The 25,081-nt window shown below is 38.8% G+C and overlaps 1 protein-coding gene across 1 annotated transcript; it reads left to right on the top strand.

Moving 5' to 3' along the window:
• The first annotated feature begins 1,379 nt into the window (after window positions 1–1,379).
• Window positions 1,380–21,360, top strand: LOC121327581 (WD repeat and FYVE domain-containing protein 2-like). The gene is made up of 12 exons (XM_041271685.1): window positions 1,380–1,676; window positions 5,958–6,025; window positions 8,395–8,468; window positions 9,340–9,394; window positions 10,518–10,668; window positions 10,855–10,967; window positions 12,279–12,405; window positions 14,160–14,265; window positions 14,857–14,958; window positions 17,417–17,547; window positions 19,091–19,199; window positions 19,618–21,360. Exons 1-12 carry the CDS (start codon window positions 1,540–1,542, stop codon window positions 19,645–19,647), a joined length of 1,203 nt encoding a protein of 400 aa, XP_041127619.1. The 5' UTR covers window positions 1,380–1,539; the 3' UTR covers window positions 19,648–21,360.
• Window positions 21,361–25,081: the final 3,721 nt, after the last annotated feature.

The following is a 25,081-nucleotide window of genomic DNA, read 5'->3' as shown; positions in this document are numbered from 1 at the left end:
AAAATAAAACAGTAATAAAACTACAAATAAAAGGTGCTGCACTCGGCAGCGTTATCCCGGTTGCCGCTACCCGCACGACCCGGATCACCGTCCTACTCTGGCGGCGCCCTGCCTACTCTAAACAATAGATCGGGGTCTGTTCCCACCTGGTCTCTCCGTCCTTGACCAGCGCTTCCGCACACACAGCGTATCTACAAAGGCAGCCTTGAGGAAACAGCAGAGCGTTATTTTATAGGACCAACAATCTCCCAAGACGTGCCTCTCAGCCATGCAGAGAGGGGGAAAGTCCACACACCCACTTTCCCACCTCCCCGTGTCACTGCCATGACTCACAGGCTGTTGTTGGACGACTGCCGCCCTCTTCCTGCAGCCCGTGAATACGCCAGCAGAGTCAGCACAGATCTCTCCCTGTTACAGGGGACTTATTATGGAATCAGTAATGAAATGAAGGCAGCAACCCATAACATGAAAACTTCCAAAAGGGAGACAGAGCAGTTTAGTCTCCCTGCACCCAGTCTGATAAAAGATCAGGCAATTGTGACACAGGTGTTCAAAGAACTGGCTAAAATCTTTCTTTGCTCTCTGATTTCTAAATGAATTTTTTCTAGTTCCAAACTGTATTTACACCCTTGAGGAAAGCAAGACATCCTTCATATCTCCTGCTGTTGAACTGATGGCTTGGTAGAGCACTACCATCTCCTACAATGCACAAGATCGTTACACCGTTTACACTACCCACTATTGACGGATGGCTGTGCCAGACTGCTTCCCATTGTTCTTTGTCCAGTAGATTGGTCCAGGGTTGATTAAGTCATGTTAGCAGGATATGGTTTCATTGGTGTATTTCCCATTGCTTTTCTACAGAGACAAGCAGTGTAAATCACCTTTGGAACGAAAAATAAAAACAGCTTTTGAAGGACCTGCTGTTGTTGATGTATAATTTAACTGCTGCTTTTTCTGAAACTGGTTTATAAAGAGATACATGTTTTATTGCACCCCAAATTATAAAGAAATGCAACAAGAACTGATAAAGGCAACATAAATAAAAAGGGTGGTCAGGTTAGTCTTAATCTCATCGATTATGCTGCATTTCATGAAGATGCTATAGTCACAATATGCTATGTTTACAGACAGAACAAGAACAAGAAAAACAAGAAGAGTTTTGACTGTTTTTTAATTATTATTATTTTTTAATATATGCTAATATACCACACATTTTCTTAATCTATCTACAGTTTTGACATGTACGTGGTGTTGTAGTGTGGCTTTTAGAGTGTTTAGCAAGAAATCATTAGGACAAAAATGCTGTACTGTCTCTTTTAGATAGCAATGTGGGTTAGCGCAGCCGCAGTAAATATTTTGCTGTTGGTTGGTGACAATCTGGGAATATGGGCGCTGCAGCAGCACAGTCAGCTGGCGTCCAGCATTGCTGACAGTCATAGAGTCACACTGAACTGTATACAAAGTACACGCAAAAGGAATCGGGTAGGGGTGCTACTACCCAGACAAACACAACCGGCAAAATACTAGTGCGTTGTAATGGCGGCAGAAATCCACCCAAAACCACTGACGCGGAGACCTGTCCTTCTCAGTAAGATCGAGGGATCGCAGGATGTGGTGAATACTGCAGTGATCATCCCCAAGAAGGATGGGATCATCAGCGTCTCAGAAGATCGGTAAGTGGATTACTAGCAAAGCATTGTTGGTCGTCTAGCAATGGGGTGTATCATTGGTTTATTATTATTATTATTATTATTAGTCAGCCTTCATTCTAGAATGCACGTATTGCAACGTGCATGCCTCTTTATCAGTAATGCAGGATATGTTGATTTATTTAAGGAAATAACAGTAATGGCAAAATATCATTTCCATTGAAGTTTTTTGCACAGGATAGCGGCACAACCAATAATATAATCACAATGTCGATCTATTTTGTATTGCTGTCCTCATGTAATGATACTTTATACTATTACAATACCCCGCATGCCTGCATGTGTGTATTCTGGTGTTTGCGGTGGATGTGTACGGTATGTCATGAACTTGGCACCAGCGTTTTTTTTTTTTTTTTGGTCCTGTTTAATTCATGTACGAGTATTGGCAACTTAGGAAGCCTTTAACAATCCTTTACCAAGTTTTAGTCAGGTGACTTGAAACAAATCATATGTCAAAATGTACAATAGGTTACAGTGCACCTGTTCAGGTACGTAACAAAGAAGATGAAGCAAGCAGAAAGCAGGTGTACTACAAGAGAACAGACACACACAAATTCTGAACTGTTCTTTCAGTACGGTGGCATAAAGCAGTATTTTCCCAACTCATTTTCATTGAATACATTGTTATTTATCAAGCGTTTTGCGTTTTGTAGGCACAGTGTAACATTTAGCAAGTCTAGTTACAGTTTAGCAAAAACACAGATCCCATATTAAAGGCGTCGAATGACATCTACCGCTGGTTTCACAGACACGATTATAATTTATCTTGGACTGATCTCATGTAAACCGTTCAAGATGCATGCTAATCGGTTTGGCCATAAGAGTCGTCACTAGTTGTCAGTTAAACAAAGTCTTCCTGCAGACGTTGTTTTCAAAATGAGTTGAAGCTCAGTAATCGATGTCTCGATTATCACGTTTCAAATCCATGTTTTACAAGCCTTGCCAATATTCAGTAAAATCAATATATTCATTGACTTATTCAAGGAGTCTTTATTTCCTGTCTGGACTGAGGTGGGAAGAGCATTATGTTTATTACAAACATTTTAGATAGCATGCGCAATAAGAAAACAATCATGGCGTTGTTATTGTTTATTTATTATTTTAAAAGCTTATTGTAACAAACAGTTGTATACAGTCGGATCCTAATATAACTTCGATTTTTTGTGCATTGTTAGTTAAAAAGTAGAATGATTTCAAAGAGATAGCCCTTGCTGGGAACCATCTGGAATGGCTGTATTAACCCTAAACATCTTGATGTCATTTAGCAACCTTTTGTCAGGATGGGATGTGTGAAATTCCAGGGTATAGCAGGTGAACTGTGAAATAAGGTAAATCTGTAAATTTAATGTTAAGGTAAATCTGTAACAAACATGTTTCTCGTTTTTCTACTTCGCAAACGCTAAGACAGCTGGGATATCAAAATCAACACGTAGTACAGATACAGGATTTAGTTGTATTTCAATGTCATTCGATGAGACAATGCTTGGCTGGTTTAATGTCAGTTCGTCCCGCCGATATGAGCCAACCATACCGCTGCAGGAGTTATCCGAGGAAAACTCTGACTCCTCTTCGCTCTTTCCCTTGCCTGGAACACTCTCTTCACAATTTCTGCATTTATTCGAATTGCTGTTGTCTATACAAACGGCTTGATTCGAATCTGATTTTACAGAACTTGTGGTAAAACATTTTCGTAGCATACTGTCTTTTTTCACACACCACCGTTTTGTGAGTGTGATTCTACAGTCAGAATACTTCCTTTGACTTTGAACAAATGCAAACCTTTCAAAACACTGTTTGTGGTGCCAGATTTTGAATGTTTCTGAAGTTTTTTCTTTATATTTTCCAGTCATTCACTCCCATTTTCAGAAAGCTGGGTCTTTTGAACTTCTGAAAGTGTCTGCAAGGAAAGCAGAAAACTGCATCTTCCTGCTTACTGTACTCTAAATATGAAAACGCATTTTAATGTTCTGATGAAAATGAATGGTTGTGCTTACCAAAGACAGTTTTTGGATACACAAGTGAACAAGGCTATGATGGGCCTGTTGCAGTATCACCAAGGTCCAATATATATATAGTTCTCCTTGTAAGCGTTGACTTTTAAAATCCTCAAAATCTTTGTTAAAAGAGCCTCTCTGCTCCCATAGAACCACTCCCACAAGCAGATATTCTTCAGCTGGTGCAATGGCACATTATTTGAGTTGGAAGCTTGTAGATCAGCATAGTCGCATACTTATTACCTCTGCCCAACAAATGGCAGTGTGTGTCTTACAAGCAATCAAATCCACTTTCTTCTTTCATATGCACTGCTGCGGTGCCTGTTTGTATTTCACACTGAGGTAATGAAAAGGAATATCTCTCTGCAAATACAGTATGTGATACTAGAACACTACAGTGTTTTTTTTTTTTTTTCGTTCTCCATTTCATGTAGTATTTGCAACTGATTTGTTTGGTCCTGTTTTTGGTTACTGAAGGCGAAAAGTGAGCTGTGAGGAAATACTTCCGAGAGACTGAAGCATGAGTGATGCTAGTTAATGTGTGGAGACCACAAAACCAGGCTCCACAGATACTTGCAAGCATCAAAAGTACCACAAAGCCAATTACTAACTGTTTGCACACTATTGTACTGAACAAAGACACTGTGTGCAAATATAGTGTTTCTACAGCTAGAGCATTCTTGAACTTTCATATGGCCTGTTTACAAAACATTCTCCACCGTATGTTTATGTTTTTTGTAAAAATTAAAACTGTTAATGTTGCAGTACTGGGACAAAATGAACAAAGGTAAGGGGTAAGTATGATAACTCAGGTAGTCTAAATAAAATCATTACTGAAATAAATGATAACACATTGCGTAGCAGCAATCGATTCAATTATTTTATAAATAAATAGACGCTGACTACAATCAGGAAACACTTGAGACTGGTATTACTCAGGGGTGTGCTTTTTAAATTTCTGTTTTAGTTTTTATTTTTGCTTTTTGCCTTATCCTTAAGTATTCTGAAGGAGATCTCAGCTCACTGACTGTTGAGCACAAAGGCTGATCTACTTTTGTTTTTTGATAGAGTTGACCTGCATTAACTCTCTGTCATCGAATTAAATGAGAGGTGCCACCGCGTTATTATTGTATTATAATTATTGTGAATGGTGGTGGTGTGGACAGAATTGTATTTTCATTTGAAGTCTCCATGCCCATCAAATCTACTCTATGTGGATCAGAACATATAAAAAAGGAATGAGTTCTGAAGATTGATTAAAGGAACTGCACTATTTAGCCTAGAAGACAGAAGAATTAGAGGGGGGACTTGATTGAAGTTTTTTAAATCTTAAAAGGAGATGAGAAAGTTAAATCTAACCAATAATTTAAACACAGCAAAGAAACCAGGACCAGAGACAAGAGTTGGAAACGAAGTTGAGATGAAGACAGAGGGTAGGAGACACTTGTTTACACAGAGAATGGGTTACCTCGCCATGTTGATGATGCTGAATCGTTGGTATCCTTTAAGACCAAACTTGAGAGTTTTGAGATTAATCAGTAACTAGGAGCGAGCATTGAGGGCTGAATTGCCTCCTCTCTTTCGTCATTTTTTATGTCCTAACGTGTGGTACTAGAATGTTGAGCTGAGTACAGTAAGTGAACTTTACGCTTTCTGCACCATTCAGAGGGAGAGTGTACTTCCAGTTTACCACAGCACAAACTAGAAGTGGTAGACCTGTAGCTTCTAGTAACAGCCGAAGCAGCTAGATCATTTCCTTAAAATAGATCCTACTACTGTACTGTATTATCCCTATAGTATGAACTCCCCCCCCCCTTACAGTAGCTCTTTTTAGCAGCCTTTAATAAAAATGTTAGCGTGCCAATTAACCCTTTAACCTTCGAGCCCTTTACAAAGAAGTTGAGAAAAACCTACAGTGTGTAACACAAACTTTACAGCACTTGACTGATTTTGTTATGCAAACAGCATTACTGACATGCTTTCTGTAATATATGATATAAAATCTGCCTTGCTTCCAGTATTCAGAACAATTTGAATACCTTGCAGTTGTGTCCTGGTGGCTCTTGTTGGCACTACACCCTACTGACTGCTTTTAATATTTTGTCCACATAAGCACCAGTTTCACGCAGATGAATGGTTTGCATTGAATGGGTCATTAAGTAAGAGGTGACGCTCTGTAGTTTAGGAAATAGACTATGGAAATAGACAATTCCAAACTCTAAATTGTTTCTTTTTTTTTTTTTTTTTTTAGGACGATTCGGATCTGGCTGAAGAGAGATAGTGGGCAGTACTGGCCCAGTGTCTATCATTCCATGCCATGTAAGTGTCACCAGCTGGAGTCTGTTCTCCTGTTTTGTGACTCACCGTGTGTAAAGTGTGACTCCGACAGAAGGCTACGCACTGTGCAGGCCTTTCACAATCGCTTCTGCAACTCAGCAGCCCCTTTCCCATTAAATGGTGTCAGCATTTAAAAAACGCTCAGGGTAGGTTAACTGTTGTTACAGTTAGTTCCTGCCCTCCTCAGTTACAGTAAGTTTGTAAAAGCGCCAAGTGATAGCGTTCTAATTTGAAACCGGTTGCTAGTTCTGCATATTAAAAAGGATGAAGGGTTAAAGTCAAATGATTCATGCCTGGCCACTGGAGACTAAGATTTGTATACAAAAAAAACAAGGACCAGGGGTCACAAATGGAGATTAGATAAAGGGGGCATTCAGAACAGAAAATTGCAGGCACTTTTTTACCCAGAGAATTGTGGGAGTCTGGAACCAGCTCCAGTAACGAGCAAGATGGCCTGATTGGCCTCCCCTCGTTTGTAACCTTTCTTATGTTGTTATAACTGAAAAAGGCTTTGTGTTAAAAGGAGGTGTTGCTATAAAGAAAAAGGACTGTACATATTCTAATGAAATGCCTTTTCTGTTGGGATTTGGTCTCCTCTAAGAGTCAAGTGCAGAGGTTTTCACAATGAAGAAATGGTTCGATATGGTTCTGGTCTCCTTCATCACACTGAAATAATTGTACTGCTTTCAATTCAAGCCCAGAGATGGAATTGCCGAATAAATGTTGTTGCATGGCTGCTCTAGGTTTTTTGTCACACCTGAGCGTTCGTCAAATGCATTTAGAACAATAGCTGAGGAAACTAGAAATGTAAGGAATATTTCTGTAGGTGGACAGCGTGTGGACTCTGGGGATGTAAGAGTTGACACTCAAGGTGGTCCCATACTCGTTGTTTAGGTTCCATGTCCAAGCTCTGAACACCAGGTTACCCCAGCCACCTGTTCTGTGTCATTGATAAAGCTCCATTCAAAGAAGAAAGCAAAAGGGAATAACAGGTTCAAGGTAATTGACTGGGCAATTTTCCTTTTTCTAAACAAGCGTACCAAAATGATATCATACAAACGCCCGAATGATGTCTGAAACAACTAAAAGACATTCTGCTGTACACTACCGTATTTCTTCGAATTTAAGACGCAGCTCAAATTTCCCAACCTCAATTTGAGGAAAAAATAAAACATCAAATAAATATGCATTTACAAAGATACAACCTCAATTGTGCATAAGGAGGCAGTTTGCGACCATGCTGTCACACAGAGCATTACAGTTATGTGCTGCTTCTCATTTCCAGTCGTGATTACTCGCACCTGTTTTTGTCCCAGTTTGTGTACTGTGGTATTGCTTGGCATGTTGAAAAATATGGGGGTCTGATCAGCATTTCAGACCTGTCCAAGCTGGCACTGTTAGAAACGCTGATATTGTAAAAACCGTAGACAGTTAATATTCTTAAAACAATAACCACATCCTATTGTAATGTATTAGCCCGTTTTCAATATATCACTCTCAGAAAACGATAACGGATTTACACGTTACAGCAAGCCAAAAATAGACCACATTCCAGACCGTCCAAAGTTCATAAATCATGTTTGTTCAACATGAGTAAATGATTCAATACTGGAACTCTTAGAAAGGTGGTATTTATTAAGCATGCAACAAAATACGTTTGAAAATCATACAAAACAGTTACACAATTAATATCACATTAAGAACTAAGGTTTTAAACAACAATTTACCAATTAAGTATTCATACATACTGACACTATAACAAGGAATCACACAATACCTGAATAGATTATTTAAGAGAATTGTTACCTAGCTTGGGAAGCAGTCAAGTTTCTTACTCTCTTCCCTTGTTTCTTCGAGTGTCAGCCCTGTCTTGATGGATAAATACTGAGAGCTGAGGGCTCCAGGTGCTGTTTTGTTGTTTCTTTGAATCCGAGAGTGGGTAGCCAGAGACCAGGGGGCAGAGCAGGTAGGCAGCGATCAGGGAGGAGAGCAGGTAGGCAGAGATCAGAGAGCAGAGCAGGTAGGCATTGATCAGGGAGCAGAGGCAGAGATGAGGGAGCACAGCAGGTGGTCAGAGATCAGAGAGCAGAGCAGGTAGACAGAGATCAGGGAGCAGAGCAGGTAGGCAGAGATCAGAGAGCAGAGCAGGTAGCCAGAGATCAGAGAGCAGAGCAGGTAGGCAGAGATTAGGGAGCAGAGCAGGTAGCCAGAGAGCAGAGAGCAAAGCATGTTGGAATACAGTAATTTGTTTATAAAGCAATTTGAGCAACAAGGTACTATACCAAACAATTTTTTAAATGTTATTGACAGCACATTTTGTGTAGTGGTCTTTTTTTTTTTTCTGTTCACAGCTCCTTGTTCCTGTATGTCTTTCAATCAAGAGACAAGAAGACTCTCTGTCGGTATGGACAATGGATTAATCTCTGTAAGTGCAGCTCACATATTAAAAATAACTCTAGAGAGAATCTATTGCTGTCTGGCATTTTGTAAGCTACAGTAAAGTTGAGGGTAACAGACATGTTGTTGCAGTCTGAAAATGCAGTGACTGATTTATTAGACAGTGCTCTTTCTTATAAAGCTGTGTCAGGAGTCATTGCTAAGAGGCCATGCTATTTGAGTTCCTGCCTTATAACGAAAATACAAGGGCTGGTGTAATGACATTTAGGGGCAAACGTGAGCCGTGGCCACATTTCCACTTTCTAACCAGTTCCTTAGTTTAAAGGGATTAAAAAGGGAACACTATATCCCTCTCTCAGTCGGTTGTTTGAAAATAAACACAATATGAATAGAGTGTGATATCGTATTTTAAGTAATAGCAAGGTTTTTTTTAAGTTGAATATTGTACATCCTCGCCACATTTTGTGTTACATTTCTGTTCTATTTCTTTGTTAAGAGCTTATCTTGGAGTTTTTATTTTTTTCGAGAAGTTCCTTTTTTCTAAAAGTAAACAGATGAATATTGCATTTCACCACTTAAGTTCTTAATATCCTAACTTGTGACCCTTGTAAAGGTTTCACAGTGCTTTATTACAATTTGCTATGCTTTTACCATGGGAAACTGTTATAAGGGTGTGACTGGAATTTGACGGTTTATTTCTTGAACTGTGCTGTTTGCAGTCTACTATTGTGCTTCGATGTGGGAAAACTGACCTGAAGTGACATTTAATGCAGGTACTGAATACAAACCATTGTCAGTAAATGATGCCAGTGTTCATTTTTAAAAACTATGGAAAATAGAAAACAAAGGTTAAACAAAGACACCATTTTCAGCGAATGCTCTCTTGTCATTTTGTTCAGGAATTTGTCCTTGCTGAAGAGTACAACAAAATGACTCCTGACAGAACTTTCCAGGGTAAGAAGACACTTCTGATCTTTCAGTAGGATAAACTTTAACAAAATGGTTTACAATGAGATCAAGCTTGAAAAGAAACTCAAGTACCACAGATTCTACGCTTACACAAGGTCATTTATTTTCATTTTTCTATTTAATATTAAATGTCCTAAGAATGTATTAATGTTTATCAGAAAGAAAATTAAAATAGGAAATCATTTAGTTCCCATTTTTCCCAATTAAATGTGTGCTTGATACACATCAGTGAATTATTTTTACCCAATCAGATCCCTCTGTTTTGCTCAGCAGCAGTAGGGATTCCTGACAGTATCACAAGCAGCAGCATGTGCTCCTTTCCGACAAGTTCATTGCTGGAACTGCTAGAAGGTAGTTAAGTAGATTTTGTTTAGTTATCCTTCCTAAGAGCTACAGTATCAGCTTGTGATGGTGGGGACTACTGCAGGTGGCACAGTGAGGCTCATTCATCAGCTTCTCAGCAATTCCTCATTGGGGTTCGGTCTGTCTCAACCTGGCTTCACCCAGAAAAAGATATGTACAGTGCCTCTTTCAGAAATGATGTACAGGTAGCCCTTCCCCAAATGATCTGACTTTTGTCTATTAACAAGTACACACTGCAGAGCATTTCTCATACTGATTCACTGGCACTGAATTTCAGAATTTATGATAAATACAACCTCGATCACATTTCCTCATTCCAAACATGGAGATCCTTATGTTCTGATCATGTCCCTCCATCTGTCACACTCCACAGGGTGAACATGGTATCTGTTCTTTTTTTAATGAAACTTTTATTCAATCCTAGCTCCATACTGTATGTACATATCAGATTGCATTGGGCTGTAAAACGATAATTTCTCAATTTCATCTGAATATTTTTTTCCCATTCAGGTACTTTGCGATTATGAGGACCCTGTGTATTTGCAGGCAGTGGTTACTATGTATCCCTTGTCGAATGGGCAAGTACTATTTGTAAGCAGAATACAGCATTATAGTGAGAGGTCGAGAAAGAGGCAACATGTTACAAAAATAAGGCATTAGGCGCTCCGGTCCGCATGTTTTGTTCTGTGGCCACAGTGTTATAAAGGAGGATGTGTCTTTAACCGAGCTTGTTTTTGTGTCGCAGCTCACCAGGGCAGAGTGACAGTGGTTCTGTTTGTGTTGGAGATGGAGTGGGTACTAAGCACTGGACAGGACAAGAACTTCAGCTGGCATTGTTCAGAAAGCGGGCAACGATTAGGGGGCTATCGGACAACCGCCTGGGTCTCTTGTCTGCAGTATCCTTGTCAAACAGAATGTGTGTCCAGGAAACATTATCTCCATAATGGATTCATATTGCTGGCAGTAGATATAGAGGAGATTCTACCATAGCTTATTGAATACTGCTTTGACTAATACCGTATTCAGTGTGATGTATAATGTAATGGATTGTAAATGTGAGGCTCCTTGACCAGTCTCCTCAGGTTTGATGTGGAGACTAGACATGCCTTTGTTGGGGATCACTTGGGACAGGTCACCATTCTCAAGCTGGAGCAGGAGAGCTGCAGCCTTGTCACCATGTTTAAAGGGCATACAGGTATGTAAGTTGTAATTATTATTATTATTATTATTATTTAAAGGTCTGTTTTTACTTTTGTTTTTCTATTTCGGTATAAATATTACTGTAGTGTTTGTAATATAACAGAAATGTATTTGACCAATATTGGGAGACTTTCTATGTGTTATATACAGGTTGCATGTTATATACAAGCCAGTGGTGTAGCGGTAAATAAAAAAAGTGGGTAAACTCCCCTGTTTGATGGAGTTAAACAGATAGATTGAACAGATCCGCTGTTATTGGCCCTCAGCCAACCAGAGCCCTCCCCCCATGCAGTTATTTCCCCTCTCAGGTGCTGTGCTGTGAACAGTCACAGACCTGGTGGTGCGCTTCACTGAACAGTTCTGTGAGTGTCCTTTCGCAGGCTAGGATGAAGGCTACTAGTACTGCCCTACTGGCCCAGTGTGCCAACAGAACACTAACAGAACATAAACAACCAATCATACACACACACACACACACAAACAGAACACGCAGTCCAGTGGCCACTCCCCCCTGCTCATGTCAAAGTTTTGACTGAGAGCTCTCAGCTGTCAGTCTCGCACGCAGCAACACAACACAGACGCTCTGCGTTAAAATCTTGTCTTTAACCCAGGATTTGCATATCACAGGAGTAGAAATGAGTAAACTGTGTCCCTTATATGAGAAGTGGGTAAACGCTATATTGTCCAAGTACCTGTGTATACCTTCGACTACAACACTGATACATGGTATGCAGTATACTGTGGTAATAGTATAGTATACTATGATTTTTTGCTATGTTTTGTATAGTGCACATTATACAAGGAATATAATCCAGAGCTGCTCAATTAAGTGCATTGTGGGTGCGTGTTACTGTCATTGTGTGATCCACTAGTTCTATATAAGCTGTGTGAGAGTTATGTACATCCTGTTTAGCAACAATCATGTGCAGGGTATTGTGACTGTAGCAACAGCCTTGCTAAAGAGGCCCAAATCAAAAGAAGCCTTCAACAGTGAAAAAGACTCTAATCCAAACAGTCCTAGCAATTCAGTGGCAGGCTTCTCATTTGTTGGCCGGTCCGTGTTCTAATACCATTGCCAAGTCCTGATAAAGATAGAACACTGTGCTAGATTGAATATATTAAATAAATAAATAAATAAATAAATTGAATTATTGTTTTCAGATTTTTGAGAATGCATTAACAAAAGAGTCTTCACATCATCCTCACCACCACCACACAAGAGCTATGTGTTGTTGCGGTCATCTCAGTGCAGGCCTGCCCTCGGCTAACACTATTGAGGAGCTGCCTGTTCTCTTGCTCGTTTCAGGCAGTGTTACAGCTCTCTGCTGGGATCCCGTCCAGAGAGTTCTATTCTCAGGCAGCTCGGACCATTCCATTATAATGTGGGACATAGGAGGCAGGAAAGGGACAGCCATTGAACTGCAAGGACACAAGTAAGTGCTGATAAACCATTTCCACTAGTACAGACACATTGCACATTGTCATTTTGGCTATACTACGCATAGTTTACCTTGGTTTGATATGTTTTTGTAATCTGCTTTTCCCTGTCTATCTGGGCTTCATGATACTTATTTATGCTATACCATGCGTTCACTGTGCTTTATTATACCTTGCCATACTTTTATTTTCTTTGCTGACCTTTTATGTACTGTATTTCAGAAAACTGCTCAACGTAAAAGTTCAAGTCGGCAAGGGTGTCCTCAGCTCACCACGCACCAGTGCCCCTGTAGTCTAGCCAGGCGCCTGCGGGCTTGCCTGTTAGCTGCCGGGAGCTGCGTTGTCCTCCGACGCTGTAGCTCCTGGGTGGCTGGATGGTGTGTAAAGAAGCGGGCGGCTGACACCACACGCTTCAGAGGACAGTGTGTGTTCATCTTCGCCCTCCTGAGTCAGCGCAGGGGTGGTAGCTTTGAGTTGAGTCTAAATAATAATTGGTCATTTCAAATTGGGAGAAAATAACACAATAATTGGCAAATACTAGATAAAAAATAAATTAAAAAATGTAAAGCCTTATATTCCACTTGTTGTGCTGATAACCATTTACAGGAAACAACTTCAAAAGGGTTCAAGATGTGTTTCAACTGGCATATATGGCACAGCAAATGGCTTGTCAGTTCAGCACGCAATGGCAGTTCAGCTCTGCAAGAGACGGTGAACTTGCAACTAAAAACAACTAAAAAAGTGACCCCTGTAAGCCTCTCCCACTGTGTTGATTTGAATATAAACTGCACAGTGGCTGCGTTGTGCTGTAATTCCGTAGCTCCTGGGTGGCTGTGATAGTGAATCTCCAGAAAACAAATAAGCGGTCGGCTGACGGAACACGCTTCAGAGGACAGCGTGTGTTCATCTTCTGCCCTCCTGAGTGGCAGCGCAGGGGTGGTAGCGATGAGCTGAGTCTAAATAATAATTGGTCATTTCAAATTGGGAGAAAATAACACAATAATTGGCAAATACTAGATAAAAAATAAATTAAAAAATGTAAAGCCTTATATTCCACTTGTTGTGCTGATAACCATTTACAGGAAACAACTTCAAAAGGGTTCAAGATGTGTTTCAACTGGCATATATGGCACAGCAAATGGCTTGTCAGTTCAGCACGCAATGGCAGTTCAGCTCTGCAAGAGACGGTGAACTTGCAACTAAAAACAACTAAAAAAGTGACATTAGGAAGCCTCTCCCACTGTGTTGATTTGAATATAAACTGCACAGTGGCTTTTGTGCATGTAATTAACCGTAAATATTAATTTCATGTGATAGCTGCTCCAGAAAACAGCATAATATTAACAAGCATGTTAGAATAACTTGTAAAATTGAATGTTTGGATGCTGCATGCTGATTGGCTGCTGAAGGGTTTTAAACCGTGCATAAATATAGCTTAATGCATGGCGGAACTTATTTTTGTCTAATTACAGTTTGATTAATAAATTATCAATAGACCTTGAACATCAAAACAACCCCCGTTCCTGCTATAGATTCCCCCCCCCCCCCCCCCCCTTTCATTAAAACACTTACACAATTCACATGACATTTAGAGTTGAACTGCAGAATATTAAACACTGACACACAGCTGCTAAACAATGCATGGACAGCTTTAATTTGTACAGTCTGTACAGTTGTGGCAGGGAGAGGTGTGTTGGATGGGTCCTGGTTTTGGATGCAGTGAATTCATTATCAGTTCTCTTTGTTCAAGTGAGAAAGTTCAAGGCCTGTGCTACGCACATCACACTCGGCAGCTCATCTCGTGCAGCTCAGATGGAGGGATTGTCATCTGGAACATGGATGTTAAAAGACAGGAGGTTAGAACGCTAAAACTATGGGCACTTGGGACAGCATGTTACTGGGGCTGCTAAGAGGAAGCTTGCACCTAAGCAGCCTGTTTATCCTTTAGTAAGTACCTTAGCTTGTGATGCAGAAGAGGGGAGAACAGTGGAGCATTTTATAATCTAGTTCTTCACCACTGGAGTACTGGGTTCCAGACTCTGTCAATGAGTTTGGTGGTCCTCACAAGAGAGTAGTCCACATAACACATATTTGGGCATAATTTACTTAATTCCTGGGCAGCTTGAAGCGTACCTGTAAACATGGAGGGAAGGTCGCAGGCCACTGCTTTTGTTAGCCCTTCTCTGTGAATTCTGTGACTGTATTTTGTCACAATTCCTGTTTCATTTATGTAGGGAATTCAGACATTTAAACGTGTTTGAAGTGGGTTACTATTATTAAATGTGATGGAATGATTTAATGCAACCCGAAATTATTAGATGTGACTGTAAACCTGTAAACCGTTATCTAACTTTACAACTGATACAAAGCTTGGTTCACAACATTGTTCTCTGAGCTCCAACGCAGCATAGTCCAAGTTTTTTTTTTTTTCTGTTTGTTTGCTGTAGACTCCGGAGTGGCTAGACAGCGATTCCTGTCAGAAGTGTGAACAGCCTTTCTTCTGGAACTTTAAGCAGATGTGGGACAGCAAGAAGATAGGACTCCGGCAGGTAAGCAGTACAGCACCTCTCCTAACTGCAAAGCATCTGGTGAGCCTCCCTACACAGGAAGAGAGAGGGTGAGTAGATGAGACTGGCAGAGTTGAGGTCACATGATTTGAATGGAATGCAGAAGTCTGTTCAATGCCTAGCGAATTACACTTACAAGGGAAATGTAAAAAAAAAAAAAAAACACTTTAAACCACAGTTGAAGCTGCCTGGTGTTTTAAAATTACTTTAAGAAAGTAACAAAATTTACATACGTGAGAAGGCCATTTGACCCATAGGTGCTCATCTGGGTTCCTTTTAGCTGAATGATCTTAAAACTTTGTCAAGTTGTGTCTTATAGGCTATCATTGCTAAGGAACCTATTCCATTCCCTCACCACTGTGCAAAGCAGTGTCTCCTACCCTGTGTCCTTAGTCTATCTCTGCTTATTTCCAGCTGTGTGCTGTGGTCCTGGTTTCTGTGCTGCTGTGTACTGGTTAGGGTTCACTTTTTTTAGTGGAAGTGATACGGAAAATATAAATCTATTTTGGCACTGAAATGAAACGGCTTGCAGGCTGCTTCTAGAGAACTGGAAACTCAAAGCTTTCATTACTGTAATAACCCCACCCAGTGAATGACTTGTTTAAAAATGCTCAGATCTGTTATGTAATACAGCTCTTGTGTAATAATACGTTTAACTCCTCATATCATGCCGAGGATTTCTGTTTTTAATTTATTTCTTTTTATGTATTTTCCAATCTGTGCATGCACTGGGTAAGTCACACTTATAAAGTACATGCACTGGGGGATTACAGTTCCCTGCTTTTGCTGTGTGTTTGGGGGGTTTTGAGCTTGAGAAGCCCAGGGGAGTTCACAGGTATGCCTCCTGGGTACCCGTGCTTGGGGCGAATGCTGTGTGTTATGTTGTTGCTGTTATTTTGTGTTTTATTACTGAAAATACTCACTTGTAATTGGGGGGAATGCCCTGGAGAGCCTGTGTCTTCAGCCAGTTCTGGGCAGCTCCCTGTGTGTTGAGCAGCCTGGATAAATTGCATCTAAAACAAAATCGATACCAACTGGGATATTGTACACCCAACACATTACAGTGGCAAATGGTACTTGCCTCTGATGGTTATACGTTATGTGAAAGCTGAGTATAGGCAACTGCTTATTTAAGTTATAGTCATTTACAGACACTGAATACAATACATTATACATACGTTGTTAAATTGTCTATTAACATTTAATCACAATGAATTGTTTATGAATTTTCAATTCATAAACAAGTCGATCTGCATTTCCAATTCAGAAACAGTGTCCTGCAATCTACATTTGGCAGTATCAAGTACATTTATTTATTTTGTACAAAAGAATGTAGATTTACTATATTTACCGTACAAATAAATACCTGAGCAAAGTTTGGAAGTGGTTGTATTGTATGCTACTAACTGTGTGTATTGGCACGGGCGGTGAACTAAGATGTAATTTGCCAGGCCTCCAGAAGGGGGCATGAAAACCTCATAGTAGACCTCTCTCTAGGAAAGGTTTGGTCAAATTTATAAGAAAAGGACAAAAGCTAATAAAACCAAACACATTGTATTATTTTATAAAATTAAAATAATACAAAATGGATAACATCTGTCAAGTATAACAATGTGGACAAAATTGGTATGTATCCCAGCAGTCAAAAAAGGGTTCAAAATAGGGATTGGTTTTGGAATTGAGACGAGGCTGGTTTGGAAGGAAGTCTCTGCCTGTATTGCCATTGTGCAGTTCTGGAAAGCAAGCTACTGGTCATTCAGAAAAGTAAGCAAAATGTTAAATGCAGCAGATACATAAAAGGGAAAACCTTACCAATCATGTTTGACTGTCAACAGCACAGAAGATAGGTATGGATTATTCTGTAAAATTATCTTTGCAAGAAGCTTAGACTGTGGTAGGGTGGCTGCAGTATGTTATACAGTGCAATCCCTTTTAAAGGTAACTGTTTCTTTGCATTACAAGAACCAAAAACTCCATCTACATTGAGATTCAGTTTACTGTTTTACAAATTCCCATATGAAAGTTTCCAATAGTAAAAGCATAGAAAGATGTAGTAAAGCATAGTGGTATTGTGTTAAAGCATATATTGGCATTGTAAAGCACAGTGAGGTGTGGTTAAGCATATTAAAGATAGGCAAACCGTGGTAAACTATGGTATAGGCAAAGTATAACAACTGGAAAGCATGGCAAAACTGCAAAGTGGCCATGCAGATTTACTGTGGTAAATTTTTATGGGCGTTGAAATAAATTAATACTGCCGTGCCACATATTAACTTCTTTGACTTTTGTTTGTATTTTGACTAGCTCGATTTGGTAATATGTTATAAGCACGTATATAAAAGGAGGAAGCTTTGCAGTTTCTTGGAATGCAGCAGGTTCCCGGCAGCGTGGTCACCCCTGTGTAAACCAGTGTTCTGTTTCCTGTTTCCTGTTTCTGTAGCACCATTGTAGGAAGTGTGGCAAGGCAATGTGTGGGAAATGCAGCTCAAAGCGCTCCACCATACCGCTAATGGGCTTCGAGTTTGAAGTGAGGGTCTGCGACAGCTGCCACGAGTCAATAACTGACGAGGAGTAAGTGTGTACGAATCACAGCGTGCTTGAAGACTCATTATTGATATGTGATGTTCTGCGGGATAAATTAGCTCTCTCCAGATATTACACTGCACCTTGCAGTTTGGTAAAATGTCCTCTCTTGTGTAAAGACTCCTACTATGCGTTAAGAATTATACCACTAAGGAGTACCCTAATTCACAATAAATCACAGTAACCCACATGGAAACAACTCATTGGTCAAAAGCTTACATTTGCCTAGTCACACGCGCCACCTGCAGTTTTGTAGCAGAAGAGCACTCTTTGGTCAGTACAGGTACAGTCTCATTTACACAAATTAAAAAAGTAAGCAACCTCTATTAGAACTAGAAGAAAAAAAAAACTATGCTTGTTTTTCCTTTTGCCTTTTCATTAAAAGTTAATGAGGTGTTTGGTGCCAGCTGCTGGACATTGTTGATATAATGACACCACACGTTTTACATCATGCGAATATTCCTCGGGTCGCACATAACCCGTAAAAACAAAAATAGCTTCATGCACCTGTGGATTCTTGCAGCTAAAACAAAAATGTAATTCCACTTGCCAAAAACATGAGGAAAAATAGAAAAGGGTTTGCAAAGAGCAGCAGAAAAGTTAGGAGCACAACTTGTATGAAGACTATTATCTTCACTGTCGGTGAAGCATCATTTTGATTTCTATTTAAACATCAGACTTCTTTGTAATAATTCAATTATAATGCTGCCTAAAGACTGCTGGGTTTAGCCTACTTATTCTCAAAGTGGTTTTGTTTCAACAAGTTATTTACAGTTTTCAAAATGTAGGTGAAGAAGTGTATACACTGTGTACACACTCTAGATGTGTAATAATCATTTGTAACAACATTGGAAGCGTGCTTCTGCAATGTCACATGAACTATTGACAAGTCCATTAACATACGTCTTAAAATATATATTTGTAATGGTTTTACTGTATGTATTTGGACCCATGCCAAAAATAACTGATTTGATAAACATGGACGGTTTGTATGGGATACTACCATGATCAGTCTCTTTTACAGTTGTTTATTTCCTTGTGGTGGCTCACAGTACTCAAGACGGTTGGAGATTATAGACCGGTTTGATTGCCAGGGTGTATTATTCCATAGCAGACTGTATTTCTTGTCATTCCTCACATGGGGGTTAGTCATTCTGTTGCAGCCCAATAAAAATATGAAATAGCATTGCAAAGGAATAATGATTTTAGGTTATGTAGATCGGGTCTAAGAACACCTAACTGAAACTTAAAATAAGTGGTTAATTTAACATTCATATTTCTTTATAGATTAGGCACACTGTTTTACAACCAATGTAATAGTACTAAAACAATTTGGACAGCTATGTAAGCCTACTATTGTTGTGCTTGGCTTTTTGTTGCTAGGCGACAATACAACTATCTCCATTTTGTAAAGAGAAGATCATTATGAGGATAATGGTATATAGGAACAGTGTTGGTCTACATCAGTTTCTCATAAAGGGTTGCCTTTTGTAACATTGCCCTACGATTCCTGCCTCCATTTCTGTTTCAGCCGGGCACCCACAGCCACATTCCATGACAGCAAGCACAGCATTGTTCACATTCACTATGAAGTAACAAGAGGCTGGCTGTTAACATCGGGGGCTGATAAGATTATTAAGGTAAGTTCAAAACTAGTACAGTTTCTCTATGGGACTTATTGATGTAATACAAACGATCATCCTACTAGTATTGGAACAGATATGGAGAACGACTGGGGGCTGGGCAGTTGGTTGTCCATATTTATTATCCATCTGGAACTCCCTGTTCAGTAAATATCTTGGAATCCTTGAACAGATAATGGTGCACCCATCCACCATGCAAGAACTATGCATGAATAATTTAGCCAGCGTTTTCCGTGGCCACCACAATCCCTGGATCGCAATCCAATTGAGCATGTTTGGGATGAACACATTTGTCATCGTGTTACTCTGCACAAATTGCATGGAAAGTGTGTGTGTGTGTGTGTGTGTGTGTGTGTGTGTGTGTGTGTGTGTGTGTTTATGTTTGTTTGTAGGTTAATGCCTGTTTCTCTTGCAGCTCTGGGATATGACGCCAGTAGTTTCCTGATGGCTTCCCGTTGAACTCAAAAGACAGTATTTACTGAAGGAGTGAAAGCTCTGGAAATACAGGTTGGAGGCGAACAACTACATTTCAAATAACACTTTTAAAGGGAACCTTGAAAACATCATTGGCGATTGGGGTTTGGCTTTTGACTGGTATTTGTACAGCTTGCTTGCTTGCTTGCTTGCTTGCTTGCTCTGAACCCAAAAAGTGTATGTTGTCATTTTTGTTCCGATGCGGTTCTGCCTTTTAATGCCCCTCATCGGGTTTTATTTCCCGCGGGGAGTCTGGCAGACGAACGGCAGCATGAGGAAACGGTTGCAGTGATGTTATTTTTCTTTGGAGCAGACTGCTTCTGAAACACAACAGTGTTTTAAGGCATGACTTCTGATATATGAAAATTGTTTTAACAGCAGAAATCAAACAAAATGACAGATTTTGATACTGGAATGCACAAACACATTCAGTGGATATGTTGGAAACACGTTCTACAATCAACCACTATTTATGACTTCTGACAGTTCTACAGAGAGTGTTTGGCTGGGAGTTGTTTACGAGTGGGTTCTCATTTGTAGCTGTGTGTGTTTGTGGGGAGGAGAGGGGTAAGTTAATAGTTTCAGTTATAATATTATAAGCAATTGCATATTGTTTAAATGAGATTGACTATTTTTTTACACATCTGTATTCTATTACTTTTTTTTTTTTTTTTTTTTTTTTTTTTAAATACAGATGAACCCGCTTTTGTCATGATTGTCGTGCAGGTATAATTTGTGATATAAACCAGGTTTCACGTTTGCCTATGACAGCACATTACCAGTGCTTGAAAAAAAGAAAGAAAAGTAACAGTGAATTGCCATTTACTGCAGATGTGTTCCATTTCTTCCAGTGTTATTGTAAAACTGTGTGTATACAATCTTATTGACTGTCCAGTCCTCGTTGTACTGGTTAGACCGACATCCTGAATGTGCTTCTTTAGAGCAAGGTCACTCAGCCATCAGTGGACACTACTCATAAACATGAAATATCTGAACTTATCCACTTAAAATTATTGCACACTTCATGGAAAATCAATTACAGCAATCTGTTTAAAGAGCCAGTATCATTTCTCTATTAGAAATAACTCCCAGTACTTTTTTGGAATTATGAACTACTTTGGGTCTTTGCATGGTGCGCACTGATGAAAGTTAGTGGATGCATCTGTTGTTTATTCTCACCTGAGAGTTCTCATAGGCTAACTTTTACACACAGTAGCTGCTCAGGTTGTTAGGCTGTACCTGGTGTCACGTGCAGCAGTGTTATCTGGAATGAATGAACGGAATAGCCTATTGGTTATGGACATGTTTTACTTTTGTGTAAAAACCTTTTCAGGTGAACGTTTTCAGAAAAACATTTAATTGAATTTCAACTTGTGAGCTACATTAACATTCCAATAACTTAGCATTTTTTGCTAGATATAAATAATTTCTATATATGCTGTTTCACGCTATGTGATTGATTGTGTGGCATGTTTTTTTTATTCAAATAAAATAAATAATTATATTCATGACATTGTTCTGGAGTGTTTAAGAAACCAGCAACAGTTTGTAAAAGTTTCATGGATATTAAATTGTATTTTATTCATAAAAACAAGACTTAAAAGCATCTTAAACTGGGCCCATTATCTGTTTGCCATGATGCCTTTGCAACTGTGTATGTGTATATATATATATATATATATATATATATATATATATATATATATATATATATATATATATATATATATATATATAATCTATGTCTATATATGTATAAAGAAATTACTAATCGTCATCTACATGCTCATTAATATATAAGTGTTACAAACTCATGCTTAATATCACGTCCTGGCATTGCAACCCTTTTGTAACGTTAGTCTTGTGGCACAAGAGCCATGTAATACAAACAAGCACCTGAACTCCTGGTTCGAAATACAGCAGTTCAAGAAACATTCCCACTGGACATTTTCTTGTTAATTTTATAGCGTAGGTTTCTGTATGTTGTGTAATGGGAATAGCGTAAATGATACTGGATAGTAAGGGTTTAAGTATATTAATACTTTTATTTGTGTGAATGTTATAATAATGTTATATATAATATTATATCTATACTATATATATATATATTATAATATATATATATATGTAGTACATCAACCAAATAAAAAAGTTCCCAGTCAAAAATTTATTATATTATTATTATTATTATTAACAATAATAATCCAACCAAAACCCCTACTGTGCTTGTAAAAAAGGCACCCACCCCCACAGACCCCAGTAAACACGCTGAGTGTTTCTGGAACAGCCCTATTTGGCATGTGTGATATTTTGCTGTTGCTGCTCTTCAAGTTTTTATTGTGTGGTCCACTCAGAGGCACTTGCAGCCCCTTTAGGGGACTGGCATAGCTTTAAAACAACTTTTATATATAATTGAATTCCATTTTATTACAATCTTTTTTCAATTAGAATTTGTTGAAAAGCTTCACAAAGCTCTGCAGTATTTTTGTTTGCCGTGTGAAAGGTGAGCATGTCAGTCTAGGTCTGGGCAGTTGCAATAAGAATATCTACTGTTGCTGTGAATACAGACTGTTGCTAAGGACTTTGGGAGTTATAGTACTAACTATAATCTGTCACGTGATGGTGTTTGAACGAATGACAAGATGGATTTTAAAACCAAGGTTTAGTATATATAATATATATAAATAAATCTGATTGCATGTATCGTATAGGTTCTGTGTACAAAAAAAAAAAAAAAAAAACTGTGAAAAATAACTTGAAAGGAAGGGTTCTGATGTTATTGTAACATTGCTGCTGTGTTTTCTAGAGTGGCTTATTGTCCCTAATTGAGGTATTTACCTTGTACTTGTGAACTAGAACCAGTGACATCCTGAGTCAATCATTTTGACATACCAAATTATTTATTTCTTTAAAAAAAATGTCCTCAGTGAGCCACCATAGTTTTTATTTTTACAAAACATTGGCTGAAATGTAAATCAAGGACCCACGTGATTTACTAAGTGCATTGCAAAAGAGCAACCTCCCCGTGCTGCACATTAACTAAGGTCCTGCGCATACAGTTCTTGTTTTCTGTATTGTACTTTGTATTATAATGGTTCAAGGTGGCTCAGGAAATATATCAGATATAAAGATGCAGAAAGGTCTGTAATTGTTTATTTTTTGCCCATAACTATTGGTATTCTCTCTATGTTGAATACTGATATGAACTGCTGAAATCGATTTTAAGCCAGTAGAGAAATGTCAGTTACGGACAATTGTATTCTGAAATCACTGAAGTCATTCATTTAGTATGTTGTATGTTGTACATTTTGTACTAAAGCAGAAAGCTTTGGAAATTATGTCGTGGGTTCTGTGTATAGTATTGAGTTTGGGTTAGGGTTTACAACTGTTGGCCTGCATTCTGCTATTGCTGTGAAGCACATGGTGCTTTAGTGTAGAGTTGTGTTTTAGTTCAAACCATAATGTAATACACTTGCTTGTGTCTTGTTGTTTTATGTTTTAATGAATCTGTTCTAATGTGAGCATTCCCATTGATACCGCGTGTTTTAGTGGGAACTCCTTTTTGTTGTTACGGTTTATAAATAATGTTGTTTATATTGGCTTCTGGAATCGGAATTCTGGAATTCTGGTTACATTTGTATTTCTCACAGAAAGTCTATTTATACAGATACATTTCACAAATTGCGATTATATACCCATATGTATATCTTCAAATCCATTCCAATCCATTAGCTTTAAAATGGTACATGAAGCTGTCTCTTTCGCAAGTGTTTACAGCTCACAAATTGATATCTTAACTCTGATGTGTTGTGCACTTTCATTCACTATCTTAGTCTCAGATTATTACTTTTGAAAGAAACGACAGATTTCTGGTACTACACTAGGTTAAAGAAAATTGAAATTGTGCTCCAGACATTATCCTGCAGAGACACTGCAGAGGTGAAAGAACTTAGGAAGCAGTTTGTTTCCTTTTGCAGTGAAACGGACCTCCTGAGAGTAAGGCATGAAAACTGAGCGCTGTCTTTAACCTACAGTAGCCATCGTGCCAGGAATCATATTTTAAAATGAAATACATATTTGCAATAATGTGTATGTCTTTCAAAATTGTAAATTGAAGTCACTGCTATATTAATTGTAGGTGTCTGTTGTGGTGTGCCAATCTGTTGGTACGGTTTATTTTGAAAGAGTTTTATATCATTACTAGTTAAACATCTACACCTCATTTGTCAAGCTACTGCTGTATCCGTAACATGTATTAATTACAGTGAAAAACAACCTAAACGTACTTGTGACTTGTTATCAAGAATGTGGATTGGTAATGTGTTGCACGGGTTTTTAAAGGATCCGTGCAATATTATAAAGCATTGCATTGTTTAAAGAGTAAGCAGCGGGGTTCCAAAAATTATACCGTTACACGTCCCCACGTGTTTGTTTAAATAACGTAACTGTCATTTTTATTTTCATTGTTAACATCCTGACAACTTTTACGGTCTTTTCAAAATGCCCACGCTAGTGCACTGTGGTTTGAGATCTGTCCTCTAAATCATTGCAGGAAGAGCGATTTAACAAAAAAAAAAAAAAAAAGCATAACAGGTGCTCTGGCTTTTCTGAAATGACAGGTATGTTATTTAAACAGCTGGAACAAGTGCTGCAGATTTTACTCTGTGTGTGTGTGTGTGTGTGTGTGTGTGTGTGTGTGTATATATATAAAAATGAACGTTGGACCAACACGTTTGGACCTGACAGTGCAAACCTGGTAAAGCGTCCCAGTCCAAGCTTGTTTGCACCATTAAGCAGTTGACCCACACACCAAAACTGCAAGTTTAAGTGCTTTCTGCACACTATTATTAAACACAACAAACACTGGAACTAAACAAAATACACTGAAGACTAGCCTAACTCTCCACCTAGGCGTGCTAACTAAACTTTTCAGTCTTAGCTATCAGCCCGATGGCTAAGCCGTTTACCAGTTCAACAAAACACTATACAGGTTACACTTTTCACAGTAACCACACAGGTATTACCCAGGCTTCACACAGACAACTCTTTGCAAGCATTTAGACCTGCTTTTATACACCAGCCTGCTTAATCCCTGACAGGTGTTCCTCATTAAATTAGAGCCAGATGATTCCACTTCTAGCAACCCATGGCATTCTGGGGGATGTAGTCCCATTTGCCTCTAGGACTAAATCTTTCCTCCCCCTACTCTGCCACTGTGTGTGTGTGTGTCTATATATATATATATATATATATATATATATATATATATATATTATAGTGATATGTGTGTGTATATTTTAATAAAAAGGGAGTGTCTTTATTCAAATGAGTTAAACCCAGGTCCTGAGGAAGTTTGTGTCAATCAATTCATAAGACTCGGGTCTCTCAAACTAAATTTCCATTCT

The sequence above is a fragment of the Polyodon spathula genome, chromosome 15 (assembly GCF_017654505.1).
Source record: "Polyodon spathula isolate WHYD16114869_AA chromosome 15, ASM1765450v1, whole genome shotgun sequence".
Lineage (NCBI taxonomy): Eukaryota > Metazoa > Chordata > Actinopteri > Acipenseriformes > Polyodontidae > Polyodon > Polyodon spathula.
Note: the sequence above shows the minus strand (reverse complement) of the source record. Positions and strands in the feature narration are given on the sequence as shown.